Source organism: Portunus trituberculatus, chromosome 37 (assembly GCF_017591435.1).
Source record: "Portunus trituberculatus isolate SZX2019 chromosome 37, ASM1759143v1, whole genome shotgun sequence".
In the NCBI taxonomy this organism is placed as follows: domain Eukaryota; kingdom Metazoa; phylum Arthropoda; class Malacostraca; order Decapoda; family Portunidae; genus Portunus; species Portunus trituberculatus.
The window spans coordinates 21,303,158-21,324,495 of NC_059291.1; the positions used below are offsets into that span (position 1 = coordinate 21,303,158).

General features: G+C 38.5%; 1 protein-coding gene across 3 annotated transcripts in view; it reads right to left on the reverse strand.

Annotated features, from left to right (window-relative positions):
• Positions 1 to 2,059: 2,059 nt before the first annotated feature.
• LOC123514387 (CLIP-associating protein 2-like) overlaps positions 2,060 to 21,338 on the reverse strand; it is a 60,076-nt gene continuing 40,797 nt past the window's right edge. Inside the window, exons 5-8 of one of the 3 annotated variants that reach the window (XM_045272287.1) lie at positions 12,902 to 13,100; positions 10,954 to 11,306; positions 10,526 to 10,714; positions 2,060 to 2,524 (exon numbers count right to left, since the gene is read on the reverse strand). In XM_045272287.1, the coding sequence (XP_045128222.1) occupies positions 2,321 to 2,524; positions 10,526 to 10,714; positions 10,954 to 11,306; positions 12,902 to 13,100 (945 nt within the window). In that variant the 3' untranslated portion in view covers positions 2,060 to 2,320. Of the gene's footprint in view, positions 2,525 to 10,525; positions 10,715 to 10,953; positions 11,313 to 12,895; positions 13,101 to 21,338 lie in introns of all 3 variants that reach the window. The other 2 variants (XM_045272286.1, XM_045272285.1) reach the window with 2 other exon arrangements.

The following is a 21,338-nucleotide window of genomic DNA, read 5'->3' on the forward strand; positions in this document are numbered from 1 at the left end:
GGGTGTTGAGAGAGAGAGAGAGAGAGAGAGAGAGAGAGAGAGAGAGAGAGAGAGAGAGAGAGAGAGAGAGAGAGAGAGAGAGAGAGAGAGAGAGAGAGAGAGAGAGAGAGAGAGAATCATAAGCCATTCAATATGGTGTTCACACTCACACTCACTCACTCACACATACACACACACAAACAAATACACATACACACACACACACACACACAATACTGATTTACATAGTGTTCCGAGTCTGGGAAAATCTTTTATTTTGGAAATACTTCGGATACTTGTAGATCAGAGCCTCAGCACCAATGGTCACATGCAGGATGATTGGCAGCAGCTATATTTTAGGACACAACTAATGCAGCCCCAAAGAACATATAGTTAAAAAAAATAAGATTGATTTTTTCATTCATTTCTTTTTGTGTGATTTTCCTTTAAATGTCAGTGGCTTCTTAGAAATTGCCTCAATTTCATGCCAGTAACTCATTTGCTTAAAAGATAAGGTAGTGTTAAGTATCATATGTAATAAAGACTTGAGAAGGAAAAAATATTGGAAGATTTAGTATCCATGACCAAGGGGAAAAGAATATATATTATGTACATGAATTATATTACATGTTTGTTACTATCATACAATTCACCAAAAGCTTTGCACACAACAAGCCAGCATTTAAGCCAAGCTATGTCAGGTGCTCAGGAAACTGGAATGGTGGGTCTACACACACCTCTGTAGATGCCCAACATGACCACTCATCAAGTTGCAGTAAAATTATCATATGGGTCACAAGCTTGTTGGTAATTATGTTCTGACCCTCCATAAAGAAGCAAATTTTGTATCAATGGAGCTGATAAATCTATCAGCCTGTTACATACATGTCAGTAAAATATGCTTAAAAGATAATACAAAATAGACATACAACACTATCAAGATGCCAATTCAAAGCACATATGACTAGCTCCCAGCCCCCTAATGATGAAGTATACTACTGATACTAGTGTTAAAAGTTGTATCATATTCTTACTTTTTTTGTGAAAATCCAAATTTTTTCAGAGTACACAGCATGAAAAAATTAAAGTATGTAAGAGGAAGTCATGCCATCTGCTTCCTTAGTCATTAATGGTACTCCTAATGGCACATCTGCATCAAAATAGTGATACTGCCTGGTCCTTAACATCCTATCTTTGCTTTACAGAATTTCACATTGCTCCTTAAAGCAAAAAAAAAAAAAATATATAAATATATATATATATATATATATATATATATATATATATATATATATATATATATATATATATATATATATATATATATATATATATATATTGTCAGTAATCACATAATACTCTATCACACAAAGGCTGCCAAGTAAGCAGATAAACTGATAAAACTACAGGTCAGCTGTAGCAGACTCACTGGGCATCACAGCCAGTGGGTCAATTGCTGATGGTTTGAAACTTTTTTTGTCCTGGAAAACACTGCAATTTAGAAAAAAATTATACAAATTTTATGGTTCAGAACAATCCTCCAAATATTCTTCTTATAAATCTTCAACCCTGTAATTATAATGATGTATACACAGATCTAATATAAAGGTCTAACTTCTCAAATCCAGCATTCTTACACTTACTTTGAGGTTTATCCTTGCTTCTCATTACTTAAACAATGACAAGATAGGAAATTATTATTCAACAATGATGGTGAATCATGAAAAATTGAGGATTTTTCCTAGAGCATAATAGAATAATCAACCCAATTTTATTCTTAAATACACACAAGGAAATTGGATTTGAGATATCAAACCAGCACATACTGAAAGGTTAACACACTACATTTATTGTATCACATTTCTTTTAAAAATTATCATAGAAAAAAAATCATATTGTAAGAGATAACTGATACCATCTTCTCTTTGTTCTAGCCAGATAGAATGGTAGTCCAATCACCCAGATTTGCCTTTAGTCTTTGGATAAGGTTTGGGTTATGTGGCTCTTTCAAAAAAATTTTGTGCCAAGATCAATGTGAGCATATTCAAAACTGCTAAAGAAAGTACAATGTATATATTTGTAATATTCTATGTGCAGCAAATCAAAGTTCTCATGACTGAATATGGATATATCACATGTGCTTTTTCTTCCATTTTGATGGCTGACAGTATGCTTGCTTTACACACACAGAAACACACACACACACACACACACACACACACACACACACACACACACACACACACACACACACAAGCATGTGAGATACAGGATTATCCCATGATGATGAGGCCACTTGGAGTACCCTTTCTTGTCTTACTCACAACCTCAATCTTCCACTTTACATTGGGGGTTCAGACTTCGGAGAAGATGCTCCAGAGTTCTGAGTTTCTGCTCGCTTGATATAAAGATTCAGGAGTTTCAACTTGGAACCAGTGAGAGCTTCCAAGTGGGGCACCATAGCCTCCTCACCCACAGCATTGTGTAAGGCCACCATGCAAAACACAGAAGCCTTACGCACACAGGATTCCTTATTGTCATAAGCCTGTAAAGAAGGAAAAAATAATGACAAACTTATACAGATGCAAAATGAAATTTGGATATGCATGTAAATGGAAAAAAAGTTAGGAATGCAAGACAGTATGAAGTAATTATAAAGAGTATGAGGATGATACATGGTAGGAGAATTAATACAGTTCTAAATGATGCAGAATGAATGCAGTTCTCAATGTCAAAGTTGCATGAGGAAGCATATTAATAAGTTGCCATAGATAAAATAGTGGAAGTGATCGTCAAATTTAGAGTCAATGAAGTATGAATAATATGGAAAGAAATAAAAGTTTGTATTTTCTTTTCTAATCCAATATTAGCTTTTTACAGGAATTTACAAGGCTAAAGGAGACATCTTATCTGAAAGCCCATCCATTAGGGAACCATCACTCTGAGTAAGGAAGCCCATCCTACACTTGGATCATGGCCAAGATTTGAACCCATGTGCTTGGAGACCCATCAGTCCCCAAAGTGCACATGGTTGTATTGTATCATAGATAAGGCTGTATCAGGAAGCAATGATACCAGCTGCATCATATAAAGCTGAAACATGTGTGATAACAAGAAAGTGACTGAATGTAATGAATACAAGATGTCTGAGGAATGTAGTGGCTGCCACCATTATGTAGTGCGGGGGTGCCCAACATGGCAGTAAGGTGTCCTAGTGAAGTCACTCAGAGGCTTGTTTGTGTGTGTGTGTATGTGGCACAGCAGGTAGTACTTAGTAGCCCAGGCGGCAATGCAAACACACTTGTAATGTCCAGCAGTGTACTAACACATGCAGAGATACTGGAAATAAAGTTGGGATGATGAGAGTGAGTGTGGCAGCCTGTACGTTACCGACACCAACATTCGACTACCAAGGGGATGTGAAGCCAGTGTGGCAGGTGAGTGAAATAATACTCCCCACAATGCATTTGGGGACAGAGCATAATATATATAAAATATGTAAGAACTTTTTAATAATTAATAATAATAATAATAGAAATGTGTGGATGTGGATCACCACAATAGGAACATAAACTAAATGAGAAATGGAGAAAACCAAAGGAAAACTAATATTACATGAAAGTTGCCCAAATGAACGTAACTATATTATAAGGTTCTTCAAAATTTGGCATATGGAAAGGATGGAAAAACAGCAATGGGTGAAAATCTGATGTCAGACATATGTATAAGCTGAAAGGAAGACTGGAAACTGAAAGTGAACAGGGATACACACAGAGCAGGAAAGAATAGTTGAATATGATAAGGATTAATAGAAGTTATGAATGCATGAGTGAAAATAAAGAAAAATTAAGATCTTGATGGGATGTTCTGCATCTGATCCCATCAACTGATCAACAGGAGCAACATGAGAGGAACAGGTTTTTTACTGTACAGCAGATGTGAACAGCCTCTGCTGTCAGGTCTTACTGAGATTGTGGGGTATGCTGCTCAAGTTATTCTTATTTATTATGAGTGATAATGTTTCCCAAAGAAACTTAAAAACTAACTTAAGAGAGAATTCATATGTATTCATATATTTCTTCAAGAATGTGAATGTAATCATGAAAAATACTTGTGCCAGCAATTCCCATCTTCATATTTACTTTCAGAATTTCAATAATTTTTACATGTTGTATGTTATACCCCTCTTAGAAGAAGATAATAGACACCTACTAAAATGATAATTTACTCCCAGCGGTCTAATAGCTGTGAACTTACCATTAAATTCCTTTCCTCACCGAAACACAGCTGTCCTGAGGCAACTGACAGTTGTCCTTTCTCTGTTCCCTCCTACTTTCTCTATCCTCATTTTCATTCTTAAGCCTTAATGTACGGTGATTGTTTCAGGACGATTGTAGCGTTGCGTGCGGAGAGCGGGGATCGTTCCGGGAATCATAATTTTTCCGTGCTAAACGTTTCACTATTGTTCCTAGGGCAAATGGAGGTATCTGGCATCTTTTCTCGCTCACCTCCTTAAGCCTTGAGACATATGTTCCCTCACAATAGGTCATCTTTTCCCATTTCGAGGCAACATCTGGCAACCCCCATGACCAGGAGGGAGGAAACGGTACTCTGAGTGATGTTATGTCAGTGTTACTCGGTAATGACATTGAGGACAGTGATGAAAATGAAGACTGATTTTTTTATTGAGACAGAAGAAAGTGAAGACTACAGTAGTGATTCTGATAGTGACCTGGGAGACAGAGACCAACCCTCACAGTGACGTTCATAAACCTCCTCACATACTCCCCTCGAGCAATGAGCTGGTGTGTGTCACCCATGGTTGCCTCTACAGGACTGTGCTTGTCAGCCAAGTCACGTAAATCCCATTGCTAATAAGAGTTGCCAGACTCCAATTATTATAGAAATCCACAATACCTGTAATATGTGGTTTCCTTTTCTTTTCCTGTTTTGCACATCATTTCATATTATATCTGAGTTCACATTTTCTTGACATGAAAGTGCAAAAGTTCTACTTTTACATCAAATTGAAATGCCTGAAAGGAAGGAGAGAGAGAGAGAGAGAGAGAGAGAGAGAGAGAGAGAGAGAGAGAGAGAGAGAGAGAGAGAGAGAGAGAGAGAGAGAGAGAGAGAGAGAGAGAGAGAGAGAGAGCGCTGTGTTATCGTAGCTTGACGGGTATTTCTTAGCTGTGGGTTCTGCTATGGGTTCAGGGAAAATTTTTTTTATATGCAATAACTTTGCTCTCAGATGTCATAACATGTTGAAAACTACATCGTTGTACTCAGAATAACACAAAGAAAAATATTTTTAGCATTTTTGACAGGTGTGATTTTTCCCTGCTGTAACAGACGGAAAGTAAATCAACCACCCGTAGTTTAAGGGTTAAGCTGTATGTTGCGTCTATGTGCGCAACGACTTAACTTCCTCTAGTGTCCACACTTTAAAATCTTCTGAATTTTCCACTATTTCGCTTTGACTCGATAGTCACTCTCCAACTAAATTCATTTGAGCTGTCTATCTCTCCCCTAACTCCTCTAACTATAATAAATTCTTTGACTAATTAACTTCCAAAGTGGAGCACATTCTATCCCCCTATCCTTTCACGGAGGTCTCCATCCTTGGAGATTTCAATGTTCACCAGCCTTGGCTTTCCTCTCCCTTCACTGACCATCCTGGTGAGCTAGCCTTCAACTTTGCTATCCTCCATGACCTAGAGCAACTGGTGCAACACCCTACTTGCATTCCTGACCATCTTGGAGATATGCCCAACATTCTTGATCTTTTCCTTACCTCTAATCCTTCTGTTTATGCTGTTACCCTATCTTTTCCATTAGGCTCCTCCGATCACAATCTCATTAATGTATCTTGCCCTATTTCTTCAATTCCTCCTCAGGATCCCCCAACGTGGAGGTGCCTCTGGCATTTTGCTACTGCCAGTTGGGAGGAACTGAGGAGATATTATACTGATCTTCCCTGGAATAATTACTGTTTCCTTGTCAGATTCCCATCTTTGTGTGCTGAATGCATAACAGAGGTGATAGTGTCTGGCATGGAGGTGTACATTCCTCATTCTTTTTCTCAACCTAAACCTTCTAAACCTTGGTTTAACACAGCCTGTTCTCGTGCTATACATGGAGAGGTTGCCCAAAAAAGGTACTTGAACCTTCCAGCTCCTAAATCACATGCACTTTATATTTCTACCTGAAATCATGCCAAGTCTATTCTTCAACTTGCCAAAACACTCCTTCGTAAACAGGAAATGGCATAATCTTTCAAACTTTAACTCCCCTAATGACTTCTGGCACCTGGCCAAAAACATCTCCAATAACTTTACTTCTTCATCTTTCCTTCCTTTATTTCATCCTGATGGCAGCACTGCCATCTCTTCTGTCTCTAAAGCTAAACTCTTCTCTCAAACCTTTGTTAACAACTCCACTTTGGATGACTCTGGGCTTATCCCTCCCTCAACTCCTCCCTCTGACATGTATTTCAAGCTTTCAATCAAAGTTCTTTGTAATGATGTTTTCCATGCTCTCGCTGGCCTAATCCCTTGGAAGGCTTATGGACCTGATGAGGTCCCTCCTATTGTTCTCAAAAACTGTGCTTCTGTGCTTCCACCTTGCCTGGCCAAACTCTTTCAAGAGTGTCAATTGACTTCTACCTTTCCTTTTTGCTGGAAGTTTGCCTACATTTAGTCTCTTCCTAAAAATGGTGACCATTCTGATCCCTCAAACTACTGTCCTATAGTTTTAATCTCTTGCTTGTCTAAAGATTTTTAATATATCCTCAATAGGAAGATTCTTAAACATGTCACTTCACAATCTTCTATCTGATTGCCTGTATCAGTCACTCTATTGGTGATGTTCTGGTACTCCTTACTGAGTCTTGATCATCCTCTTTTAGAGATTTCAATGAAACTTTTGCTATTGCACTAGACATATCAAGAGCTTTTGATAGAGTCTGGCACAAAGCTTTGATTTAAAAACTGCCCTCCTTCTCTCTGCAACTTTATCTCAAGTTTCCTTTCTGACTGTTCCATTGCAGCCGTGGTAGACAGCCACTTTTCTTCTCCTAAATCTATTAATAGTGGTGTTCCTCGGGGTTCTATCCTGTCACCCACTCTCTTTCTATTATTCATTAATGATCTTAACCCCTTCAATACGGTGACGCCTATGTAGGCATCATGAAGCCCCAGTAGCAAATACGGTGACGCCTACGTAGGCGTCATATTTCTTTTCTGAGCTTTCTTCAGTTCAGTTGTCCCGTATAGTGTGTTGGATACCAATTACACACGCCGTATGCTGTCCTTGAAATCCTAGTGCTCCTCCCACCATCCTTGTCTCCACCAATCACTAAAGATAAGCTACATGCGTCCCGCCTTGTGTCTAAAATTACCCAATGGCATAGACTGTTCCCATCTCTCTCTCTCTCTCTCTCTCTCTCTCTCTCTCTCTCCATTCCTCCTCCCATTTCCCTTCCCTCTCGAAGATAAGTTACACACACACACACACACACACACACACACACACACACACACACACACACACACACACACAAATACACAAAAAAAAAACAAATTTTCTAATCTCTCTCTCTCTCTCTCTCCCTCCTCCCTTCGTTTCCCTCTCCCTTCCCTCCCTCCCCCTCTTCCTCTCGAAAGATAAGCTACATGCGTCCTGCTTGTGTCTAAAATATTAGCAAATGTCACACTCTCTCTCTCTCTCTCTTTCTCCGAAGAGAGAAGCGTCCACTTTCCTCTTCGAAGGCGATATAGTGACTAAAAAATAGCAGCATAATACACAAAGACGACAAGTATGACAAGCTTGCACGAGTTTCCCACGCTCGGGTGCGCGGCACTACCACCTGTATATCATACAGGCGGGCTTTTTTAACATCCGGCGCGAAGGGGTTAAGGGGAGTGTCCAGTTTAGATCGGTGTTGTCATATCTCCAGTAAATAAGCATGAAACAACCTAATTTTTATGTTGTGAAGTAATGGGAACATGAACATCAATATTAGACATTCATCTCCATTCTAATCCCCAACCCCGACATGCAATTATAATTGCAACTAAAATTTACGAGTGTTATTCTGGCATTGTTATTTGCTCCATGACCTTCATTTTCCTGTGGCAAAGACACGTTATAATAAGAAATGTCTCTACATCGTTAGATTTTTTATTTCATGTTTAGTTTTTGTTTTATGATTTTTTTTTCAAAATCTTTTTTTTTTTTACTTTTTTTTTTACCAAAAAATACTAATACAAAATTCCAGGTCACATATATGAAAAAAATAGCAACATGAATTGAAAGAAGTATTCTTCTCCTTTTTAGTTTTTGTTTCATTGAAATCAAGCTAAAATTGGCTTCAAAATAGATTTTAGAAGGGGAATAACTTATGTGTTGAGATACAGGCCGATAAAGTTTATCGATTGATCAATCGATCACTAGGAAGTTTATTTAGGTTTACTATATGTTCTTTTTTATTATCTACAATATCATAATACAATCAGATGTATTTCTAAACACATCAGGCTCCTAGTCCCTCCCCCCCCTGTCATTGATATGTTGGTCCTGATGATGCTTTTCTTCTGACGTCCAGCTCTCACTTTTTCTGGTTGTGATGTGTTCTTGAAGTTGCATGTTGTGTAGTGCATAATTATGGTGTTCTCATATACATTGGGCTCAAAACTGTAGTCAAAGGCAGGATCTGGGCATGAACAACGAGAGGAAAGAAGATTTTTCAGCCTCCTTTTCGTCAGCATGACAAGCTCGTCGTCACTATCCACATCTTCATTTCCTTTCTCAATATTTTGTAGAAGAGCTTCTCTAATTGTGAGTGATGAGGCCTTTTCTTCTTCATTTCCTTGTCTTTGTTCTGCGTGAGATGTGGTGGGCTGTGGTGTGGGAGTGGCAGGCAGTGGTGTGGCGGTGGTGAGGGTGGTGGTGGTGGGTGACGCGAGGATGAGTACTGGAGCATCTGAGGTGTCAGGTTCAATACGCTCTTTTTATTCTTTGTGCTTCCATACTCATATTGCAGTCATCCTTACTCTACTTGTTCCTCTGAGACACTCGTCCCATGATTGGCAGCAAGTGAAAAGCAGGATGCAGTAACTAAATTACGTTCTGTTTAGCAGAGTGAAGGGCGGGTAGTGAGAGACACAACAACAACCTCTCTCTGATAGCTTTCCCCCTACTGAATCTCGCTGGCGGCCTTGGTTGATGCTACCCATACACACACTCACTTTCAGTGTTGCCATATTATGTCCACCAAAAAAAAGTTAAGAGTTTTGCCTTTTTTTTCGTAGTTCATGAGTAAAAAAAAATAAAAAAAATAAAATTAAAAAAACTGATTCTGCTGATGTAAACAAATGCACGTGGTTGAGTATGGGACCTTTAAATGGCATTTTAATGGAAACCAGTGCACGTTTCGCCATAAAACTTAGTGAAATAATAGCTAATGTGTATACCTACCACATATTTTTTTTCCACTTAAAAAACAACTTCTTGCCCTATCCACTCCTATGCTGATGATACCACCCTACATCTCTCCAAGTCCTTTCAGAGATAACCAATCCTTCAGGAAGTCAACAGATCATACATGGACACCACAGAATGTCTGACTTCTGGTCTTTTTAAGATTTCTGATTGGGGCACAGAAAACTTAATAATGTTCAATGCCTCAAAAACTCAATTCTTCCATCTATCAACTCAACACAACCTTTCAGACAACTATCCCCCTCTTCTTTAATGACACTCAATAGTCTCCCTCTTCTACACTGAATATCCTTGGTCTGTCCTTTACTCATAATCTTAACTGGAAACTTCACATTTCATCTGTTGCTAAAACAGCTTCTATGAGGTTAGACATTTTGAGGAGTCTCCGCCAGTTTTTCTTGTCCCTCCAACTGCTAACTCTGTAAAATGGACTTATACATCCTTGTATGGAGTGCTCTTTGCATGTTTGAGAAGGTTCCATTGACAGTTTTATTAGATAAGATGGAATCAAAAGCTTATCATCTCATCAACTCCCCTCCTCTGATTGACTGTCATCAGCCTCTTTCTCACTGCTGAAATGTTGCATCTCTATCTTTTATTGCTATTTTCAATCTAACTGCATGCCTCATCTTCTCCTGTTTACAGTCCAGTACTAGACGTGGGAACATATGTCCGCCGGCACCTGCACCAGCTGCCATCTATAGTGCCCGATTTAAAAGAAAGGCAGGAACTTTGTCTGGCGCGACACGTAGTTTGAAATCGACTTGTCCCGGACTTTTTTTTTTCTTAGTTTGAAATCGACTTGTCCCACAGACTCTTGTCCGGCAAATCCGAAATCCGGCAAATGGAGGTCCGGCAAATCGAGGGTTGAGTGTATATACATATATAGATTTCTTCTTAAGTTTACCTTAACATAAAATAGCTAGTAATTCTTTGATTTTCTTAAACAAGACCTCTCAACCATTAAAACAATGAATTCTAAACATATAAATATTCATAATTATTTGGTGCAGTCACAGTAATGCATGTAAAATTCACTTTCCCTCACCTTAATAAGTCCTGGCATAATTTCTGGTAAGGCTGCAGCTACAATTGATGGTTGATGGGCTTCAACTAGCTTATTAAGCATCTTGATAGATGCTTGGTTGACTGGGTATTCTGCCATTTGGATCAGGGGCTTCAGGACACGGATAACCACTTCAGGAGGAAGAATCTCAGCCACGGTGCCAGCACAAACCTAGGAAAAAGCCAAACAGTTACAATAGTTACAGCAAACACATGGTGTATGTATATATCATAAAGACAAATATATGAGAGAGAGAGAGAGAGAGAGAGAGAGAGAGAGAGAGAGAGAGAGAGAGAGAGAGAGAGAGAGAGAGAGAGAGAGAGAGAGAGAGAGAGAGAGAGAGAGAGAGAGAGAGAGGGAGATATGCAGAAATAATCATTCCTCTTCCATTCTTACTGACTGACACTCACCACAGCAGCCCGGTGGACTTCCTTCTCCTTGTCAGCATGTGCATTAAGTACTCTCAGGATGATCAACTCTGAGAAGCTAAGGAAGTGATGGACTAGAGGACTCCTGCGCATCATCTCTGTGAGCACTGCAAGCACCAGAGCACGTTGACCCCCATCTCCACAGTTGAGGCTTTCTAGGAGAAGCCGCAGGACTGCACGGAAGTTTTCGTTCCACACTAGAGTTGAGCCAGTGCGGGCAAGACGGATGAGATTGGTGAGGGCAGTCCGCTTCTCCACCGTGCGACCCTCCTCAGTGTTGCTCAGTTCAGCTATAACGCTCGTCATTACCTCAGCATCACTTTCCTGACCGTCACCTGTGCCAACATAACACATTATACTTTATCTCCTGTATATGGTCCTGAATTAGTCAGTTTAGTTTTTTTCCTCTTCATTGTAATTACTAATTGAGTGCCAGGTCCATGACCTACTCTCACTCAGGACTGTTTGTTCACTTCACTAACAGGTAACCATAAATAATCTGCAGGTGTTTCTGCCATTTACTTCCCTTCCCTATCAGTGCTTTGCCAGTACTATGAATGTAATAAACATGAAAAAATCATTAACGAAATAATGCAAGTTTTTTTTCCTGGTTTCCTAAACTAGTAGGGAAATTGAAAATACATTATCAATATATTAAATTTTCAAGATTAAAAATTCATTTAGTTATGATTTTAAGTAAATCCTCTGAATATACTTTAATGTGTATATTTTAATTCTTCCTCCTTTTTTATATTATAAATGCTCTTCATATTTTTTTTTTATTATTTGCATACTAATATGTATATGACCCATGTATGAATATATGCACTAAAAATCCATATTCAGCATTCATAATACATATATAATGCTGATGTAGTTCTATAATGTATACCAGGATATATATTTTGAAGAAAGTATGTTATTGCACATGTAAGGGAAAACTTTTTTAATTGCATCTTTCCATCCAGTCATTCATTGATTAATCACTAATTCTATCAATACATCCACACTTTTTTTTTTTACAGCTATCATGCACTGCACACAAAACAGGTTATTCAAATACTTATGCACTTCATCAACTTGCAAAAATTTCAATTGAACTTGAATCAACCTCATGAAGAAGAAAACCATAGCAAAAATTTGGATGAAAATTCTCAGGAATAAAGTAAAATTTAAGAGGGTGAAACTTGTGTACACCATTCCATGGTATATAAATGACAATTACATTCTCAATGAAGATGCAAAATAAAATTCTATAATCTAGTATAATATTAAGTGTATAATGCTCAAAGTACTTACTACCAAAGCCTTTAAACCAGTGTTACAAAACCATCTTTTTTTCTTGGTTGCAACCCTTAATACACTCTTTTACCTGGAGTACCAACCATAAATGTGGGAACATGTAGTGACAAATCCAGCCATTTTTATGTTGCAGTTATACATGGAAATGTTAACTAAGCTTTCATTATTTTATTTGTGTAACACAAAACACAAAAAGAACAAAACAAAATAAAATAACTAAATTCATTAATTCATTCATCAATTAATAAATATAATAAATAAAATTAAAGAAGTTAATAAAAAAAATAAATGAATAAAATTTTAAAAATTATAAGAGGGCAATTTCATATATTTCCAAGTGTAAAAATGTTAATAGTTAAATTAAATGGTGTGCAGATTTCAGCAAAAACTCCCACAGAATACTTTTTACATCATGACAGACATTGTTTTATAAAATAAATAATATAATCAAACATATGAAAGCACTGAAAAATAAATAAATAAAAAGAATCTTTCAATGTAGAAAATAAAACTTGCAAAAAAAAGGGCTGTCTGCAACCTAGAAGGATGAACACAAATGCAAACAAATCTCCCATAAACATCATGCAGTAAAAATAAAATAAAAAGCAGAATAAACAAATACCTCTACCCAAATCATCATCAGTAAGAGTGTCCAGGCCATTCCTGGATGAATCTGACAAGAGCGAGAGTTGACGGTGTGTAGGGGAGGATACACTTGATGACCGGCCAGATAGGATGCCATTGGTGTCTTCAGCATGTTTGTCATCCACCACATCATTGCTACGGGTGTCAGGACCGCCTGCAGATAGCTGGCTAATACCTGAGTCCTGAGATGATGATACAATGTTCAGGGTTAGTGTTTGAAATAAGCCACAACTTATAAACTTAATTTTATATTTTGTCTCTACAGTCTATAATAGCATATATGAATGCCTCAGAAATATTGGAAGAGGGAGAAGGGTTGTTGCAGTTGGAGAATGAATGGAAAGGTTGAAAGTGATTCAATAGGTGATGTAATGAAAGAAAAAGATTAGGATATTTGACTTGAGGGACACGTGCAGAGAAGACATTGCTCAAAGCAAACATCCTCAAACATAAAATGGTCCACTGGTGCACAAGGAAAGAGAATGACAAGAAAGGTGGATAGAAGAGTCTGAAAAAATCTATAGAAATATGTTTTGGATATTTTTGAGGCACTGAGATGAATGTTCAAAAACTCCAGGTAATATCTTGTTGTAATCACAATGCAAATAAGAGACAAATAGGAACAAGATAGGAATTCTGGTATAGGGAAGATATGTGTTTCTTACTGAAAGAATGGACTGAGAGAAGTTATGATGACAGTTGGAGAGTGATCAAATGAGGTGTTTAAAATATCTAAAGACAACAGAAACCTCGGATGTGATAAAGAGAAAGAAGCACACAGTGAATTGTTAAAATTAAGATCATGTTAAAGAAAAAACTTTATGAGAAAAATTATGGAAAAGAATGTGCCACTGGAAATGAAAGTGAAGTAGATGACTGAGTATAAACTTAGGAATAGGAAAATGAATGAACTGATAAAAAAAAGTCAAAGGAAAGTACATAAAGAAATAAGATAGGAAGCTTAGTGGAAAATTCCGTAGGATAAGGAGTTGTTTTGGAACATAACTGTAAGAACAAAAAGTGGATACAGTTCTTCTTGTTCACATGGAGGTGAAAGATGTGTGGTAAAGACATCTTAATGGTCTGCTGAATAAAAAGGTATAACAGGAAGAACAGTAATCACTCAAAAAATTTAATCCTGTTATTCTGAACCTCGATTAAGTGAACCTTCCAACACTATCCACATAACTCTCATAATGAATCAACTAAGCTACAGCTTAATGGCATGCTGTGGTCAAGATTTAGTAAATTATGATGAAAAATTACTTTTTTTCAATTCGTGGAGATTATTTTTTTATTTATATATATATATATATTTTTTTTTTCTAATGTTACGACTTATAGCACTTGTAGACATACTTGAAAAGCATATGTAGGAAGCGCTGTTCAGCTTCCGCCCATTAGTAGTGCAGGCAATTTTATTTATAGTGGTACCCATATTAGGGCCCATATCACCAACCAAGCACATTTTTTGGTGTAACCACCTAGAATCTAGGTATCATGGTGACATGTAGGTACAGGAGGAGGTAGTAGACACCTACCGAAACAATAAATTACTCCCAGAGAGTTCTAATAGCACTAGTTCAGAGGGTGCTGTGAACCTTACATTAAACAGGGTTCTTTCCCTTGGTTACAAAACGTTTTCCATGACTTTTCCATGAGTTCTCCATGCCCAAAATAAAGAATTCAAGGACCTTTTACATGCTCCATGACATGAAAACGACAAGTAAGGAAGAAGGGTCATGGGACCCCATTATAGGTTATGGGGGTGAATGTTTGATATTCTACCTTGGCAGGGCAACACCATATCATCACTTTTGAGTATCAGTAAATTTGAAGTCAAATGGAGAACAATATGATATAAAAACAAATTTATCAACTTTAATTTGGTAACAGGTACATGAAAACCATGACAAGCAAGACGGCACCAAATTCCAACAAAAACACATTGGCATACATGAACCTGCTAAGCTCCTTATAAAGTTTGATGGCACAAAATCAAAATGAAAGTTAAATCTGGGTGGGCTGACTGGTTCTGGCTCCTCACTCAAAACCGTCCCGGTATGATTGGACCTGCCAGGAACTACTTGCAACTCCTATCGGTATCACCTTCAAGATCACTGGAACACACCTTTATTTCATCCTGATGGCACCACTGCCATCTCTTCTGTCTCTAAAGCTGAACTCTTCTCTCAAACCTTTGCTCACAACTCCACCTTGGATGATTTGGGGTTTGTCCCTCCCTCTCCTTCTCCCTCTGACTATTTCATGTCTACAATTAAAATTCTTCGTAATGATGTTTTCCATGCCCTCACTGGCCTAAACCCTCGGAAGGCTTATGGTCCTGATGGGGTCCCTCCTATTATTCTCAAAAACTGTGCTTCCGTGCTTGCACCTTGCCTGGCCACTCTTCCAAGTTTGTCTATCTACTTCTACTTTCCTTCCTGCTGGAAGTTTGCCTACATTCAGCCTGTTCCTAAAAAGGGTCACTGTTCCAATCCCTCAAACTACTGTCCTATAGCTTTAATCTCTTCCTTGTCTAAAGTTTTTGAATCTATCCTGAATAGGAAGATTCTCAAACATCTGTCACTTCACAATCTTCTGTCTGATTGCCAGTATGGTTTCCGTCAAGGTCGCTCTACTGGTGATCTTCTGGCTTTCTTTACTGAGTCTTGGTCATCCACTTTTAAAGATTTTGGTGAAACTTTTGCTGTAGCATTAGACATATCAAAAGCTTTTCATATGTCTGGCATAAAGCTTTTATTTCAAAACTGTCCTCCTACGGCTTCTATCCTTCTCTGCACCTTTATCTTAAGTTTCCTTTCTGACTGTTCTATTGCTGCTGTGGTAGACGGCCACTGTTCCTCTCCTAAATCTATTAATAGTGGAGTTCCTCAGGGTTCTGTCCTGTCACCCACTCTCTTTCTATTATTCATTAACCCTTATGTTCTGGCGATCATATAGGAACGATTGCATCAGTGCGTCCGTAGCGACGGCGTTCGTTCCCGTAATCAAGAATTTTCGCGCCTCATGTTTGAGCTCCACACGCGGTTTCTCGAGTCAGATGGTAAGTGGAAGTATCTGGCTTCTTTTTCCACCCGTAGTGTTGCCACTAGCTCTGTATATTTAGGGGTAACGAAGCTATTCTCCCATTCTGAGATCCACACTTGGCAACACCAGTGACCCGCCGTGTCAAAAGCACCCTGATAAGAGCGAAGGGACGTCGCAGGGAGTAGCTGCGGTGGCTAGTGGACGTGTTGTGTGTGCGCTCCGTTTTTGGCTGTGGTTTTTATAGTTAGCGAGTGGTGTTTGTGCTTGGTGTCTGTGTGTGGTGCTTTTGAGTGTTAGTGAAGTGAAAGTGTGTACTGCAAGTGTTAGATTAAAGTAAAATAGTGGTTAGAATCAGTGTTTGTGAGTTAAAAGTATTGTGGTAGAGCGAGGAGACTAGGCTTGTAACCGTCAAGTTGACCTTGAAAGAGGATTAGTTGACCTCACTTAGGCCTCCCCACCACCGCAGTTCCTCCACCCCGCCATCATCAAGTATTTTTATTTGTTTGTGAGTTAACAGATTGTAAATTAGTATAGCAGTAGCTACTGAGGTATATCAGAGTGTGATTGAGTGCGTGAAAGAGTGTTGAGATGGGATTGGGAGAGTTTGTTGTGTGTGAGATGTGTGGGCATGACAGGAAGGTCGTTGACTTTTCTGAGTGTATGGTGTGTAGGCTCAAGAGCGAGAATTTAGTTCTTTCTCTTGAGCACCGAGAATTGCAAGAGGAAATCAGAAAGCTAAGTGAGGGGAAAAGTGCAAACGAAGTTCTCATCTTTGAGTTGAAGGAGGAGGACTAAACCTGTTGAGTGTGAAAATAGGTTCGGTTTGTTGGAGGGGGAGGGGGAAGGGGAGAGTGAGAGTGAGAGTGGAGTGAGTGAAGTGGTTGTGGTGAGTGAAAGGAGAAAGAAGGGGGTAGAGGAGAGGAGGAGGATGGTTGTGCCTAGCACACCTCAGGTGTGTGTGGTGGGTGACTCTCAGGTTAGGTATTTAGATAGCACTTTCTGTGGGAAAGACAGGGATAGGAGGACGAACGTGTGTATGCCTGGTGCAGGTGTGAAGGCAGTGAGTGAGGAGGTGCAGAAGAGGGTTGAGGGGATGGAGAGGGAGGGTATAGTAGTTTTGCACGTAGGTGGGAACGATGTCAGAGCAGGTGGGTCGGAGGAGTTAGTGGCAAGATTTCGGAAATGTTAGGCAAGATAAGGGAGAGTGGTAGGAGGTGTGTAGTGTCAGGAATCTTGCCTCGTGTGTATGTTAGCAGGGAATGGTTGTCTAGAGCCATTGGTGTGAATGATCGGGTAAAAGGATGTGTAAGGATGTGGGTGTCAGCTTTGTGGATGTATGGGATAGGTTCTATGGGCGAAGGGATTTGTATGCTAGGGATGGTGTGCATCTGAGTAGGAAGGGTGTGGATGTGCTGAGTGGATGTCTGGAGGAGGAGTTGGGATGGAGTGTAGGGGGTGAGGTAGCAAATGCATTCCAGAAGAAAGATGCTAGACATAAATTAGATAGGATAAACAGAGATAGTGAAAAGATTAGGAAAGATTTCCAGGTGCAAATAGGAGAGAATAAGATTAGGATTCCAAATAAGGAGACAGCATCTAGGAAGGTAGCAGGACTTAAATGTTTTATGTAAATGCCAGGAGTCTTAGGAACAAGAAGGACGAGTTATCTAGTTATATAGTTGAGGAGGACTTAGATGTTGTATGTGTCACAGAGGCATGGGTAAATGAGGAAAAGTTTAGGAAAATAGGAAAGAATATGAAGTAGATGGATACATTATGTATTTACACCAGAGAATTGGTAGGATAGGTGGAGGAGTAGTTATTTATGTAAAAAATCCTTCATTTCCAGTCAGGTTAATGGTATTAAGGTAGATAACAGAGTAGAGTCCTTATGGCTGGATGTTAGAGTAAACAAAAGTAAGGTTATTAGAGTAGGAGCTTTTATAGACCACCTAACCAGTCAGCAGAGGTAGACAACCTTATGGTAGATGAGATAAATAGGGGTGTACTAGTCAGACAATTATCTTAGGGATTTTAATCTTAAGTCAGTAAACTGGGAGAGGATGGTAGGAGATGCTAGTGAAAATAAGTTTATGGAAAGTTTTCAGGATAACTATTTAGTGCAGATGGTAGATAAACCTACTAGGGAGGAAGGTTTTAGACATAGTACTAACAAATATTGAGCATTGTTTAAAGGAAGTTGAGGTAGGAGAGACTTTAGCAAACAGTGACCATCATATAATTAGATTTATCATTAATTCCAGTAGGGATAATATAGTGAATAAGACTAGAGTCCCAAACTATCAGAAAGGCAATTATGGTAGGTTACGTCAGTTATTAGGAGAGGTAAACTGGGAAGATAGTTTTGGAAATAAAACTGCACAGGAGATGTGGGATATTTTTAAGGTTGTAGTAAAGGGTATAGTGATGCAGTGTATCCCTTACAAAGATATAAGGCAGAGAAACAGGAAGCCATTATGGTGGACTCATGAGATAGGTAGCCAGATCAGAGAGAAGAGGGCATACAGAGAGTTGCAGAAAAGTGGGAAGATGTAGATTTGATTAGGTACAGACAGGTCAGAGATGATTTGAGTAAGGTTATAAAAAAGTAAAAGGCAGGCAGAGATAAAACTAGCTAGAGCTGGGAGTAAAGATCCCAAAAATTATATAGTTATTACAAGGTCAGTGATAAAAGAAATAAGGATAGGATTGGACCACTCAGAAAAGATGGTGTAGTAGTGGATCAAAATGAAGACATAGTAGAATTATTGAATGAACAATTTTCTTCAGTATTTACTAGGAAAGAATAGGAAATCCTGTTACAAACAGTGCGACGAGTAGTTTAAGAGCTTTAGAAAATATTGATATAAAACCGGGAATTATTAGGAAATTTATTCTTGAACTAGACGATAGGAAAGCTAGTGGTCCTGATGAGCTACATGCCAGAGTACTTAAGGAGGGTGTAGACAGTATTTCTGAAGCACTTAAGTTAATCTTTGAAAGATCACTTAGGTTTGCTGAGATACCTCAGGACTGGAAGTTAGTTAATGTTATTCCAATATTTAAAAAGGTAGAAAGGATGATGCGAATAATTATAGACCGATCAGTTTAACTAGTATAGTATGTAAGATACTAGAGAAAATCATTAAGGGTAGTATTTGGGAGCATTTAAATGAGAATAGATTAATTAGAGATACCCAACATGGCTTTAGATCAGGGAGGTCCTGTCTTACAAATTTGCTCGATATCTTAGAATATATTACCAAGGAGTTAGATGATGGAAATAGCATAGATGTTATATATCTAGATTTTAGCAAGGCGTTTGATAAGGTACCGCATAGGAGGCTAGTGTACAAATTGAGACTACATGGGATAGGGGGTAGGTTAGTTGATTGGATTAGTGAATGGCTTTCTGATAGGAAACAGAGAGTAGTATTAAATGGGGCAATGTCTGAGTGGAAGGAAGTGGTTAGTGGGTACCCCAAGGATCAGTGCTAGGACCTCTTCTTTTCTTGGTGTACATTAACGATTTAGATATAGGAATTAGTAGCAAAGTATCAAAGTTTGCAGATGATACTAAGATAGCATGTGCAGTACAGGGTGAAAAGGACAATTACAGAATACAACGAGACCTGGACAGGCTGATAGCATGGGCAGACAGGTGGCAGATGGAGTTTAATTCTAAAAAGTGTCAGGTTATGCATTTAGGTAAAGACAACACAAACTTTAACTATGAGATGGAGGGATGTTGGCTAGAGGCAGTAGAGGAAGGAAAGGATTTAGGAGTAGTGATAGACAGGACTATGAAATTTTCAAAGCAATGTTTAGAAGCAAGAAATAGGGCAAATAGGATCCTGGGTTTTATAAATAGAAATGTTAGTTATAAAAGTAAGGAAGTGGTGCGTAGCTTATATAATTCCTATGTTAGGCCCCATTTAGAGTATTGCATACAGGCCTGGTCACCCCACTATAGGCAGGATATCAACATGTTAGAAGCAGTTCAGAGAAGAGCAACTAGGATGATACCAGCATTAAAGCGCCTGGAGTATAGAGATAGATTAAAGGAATTAAACATGTTTTCATTTGAGAGGAGATGTATAAGAGGGATATGATAGAGTTATTTAAAATGTTCTCAGATACAAACTACATAGATGTGAGATCTTTCTTTACCTTAGAGGAGGGAAATAGGACTAGAAATCATGGCAGGAAGATTAGAAAGCAAGGCTGCAGGTTAGATATAAGAAAATATTTCTTTAGTCATAGGGTGGTAGACTTCTGGAATGCATTGCCAGAGACGGTTGTAAATAGCACTAGTTTGACAATGTTTAAAACAGATTAGATAAGCACTTAAATTTATTAGATTTATAATTATGTATAGCACTGCATGATAGTTTTATAAGAAATTTACTATAGTTAAACAAGACATGATCCCCATGTATGGGGACCACAAATTGTAGAGGATTTCACTGCAGGACTTAGCCCTGTTAATGGGCCAAATATTTAGAATTAGTATATAATGTATTGTGTACTTGTAAGTGTATCTTTAAGTACTGATGACGAGGTCGCTGTGCGACTGATACAGGATAACCTAGATGGGCCCTGGTGGCCCTTTGTTATCCTATTATTTATGTTATGTTATGTTATGTCTCAGTTCATAACTCACTATGGAACAAGACATAATTTTTATTTAGCAGTGCTTCTAAGCCTAAACTACAGTGACACAGATTATGAGGAAGAAACTGAAGAAAGCAAAGACAGCAGTAGTGAAGACTCGGCCTTGTGTGTGTGTGTGTATTTACCTAGTTGTATCTACCTAGTTGTAGTTTTACAGGGCCTGTGCTTTATGCTCGTGTGGTCCCGTCTCCATATCTACACTTATCCAATTTTTCTTTAAAACTATGTACACTCTTTGCTGACACCACTTCCTCACTCAAACTGTTCCACGTCTCAATACATCTTTGCGGGAAACTAAATTTTTTAACATCTCTCAGACATCGTCCCTTCCTTAGTTTCTTACTATGCGATCTTGTGCTTTTAAAGTCATATTCTTCTCTCAGGATCAGTTTCTCATTATCCACTTCATCCATTCTGTTAATCAATTTATAAACGTGTATCAGATCCCCTCTCTCTCTTCTCTGCTCCAAGGTTGGTAGATCCATAGCCTTTAGTCTCTCCTCATATGTCATCCCTTTAAATTCTGGAACCATTCTTGTAGCCATTTTTTGTAGTCTCTAATTTTCTTATGTGTTTCTTTTTATGGGGAGTCCACACAACTCCTGCATATTCCAATCTAGGTCTTACTTTAGTACTTATCAATTTCTTCATCATTTCCTTGTACATATAGTGAAATGCTACTCCAATATTCCTTA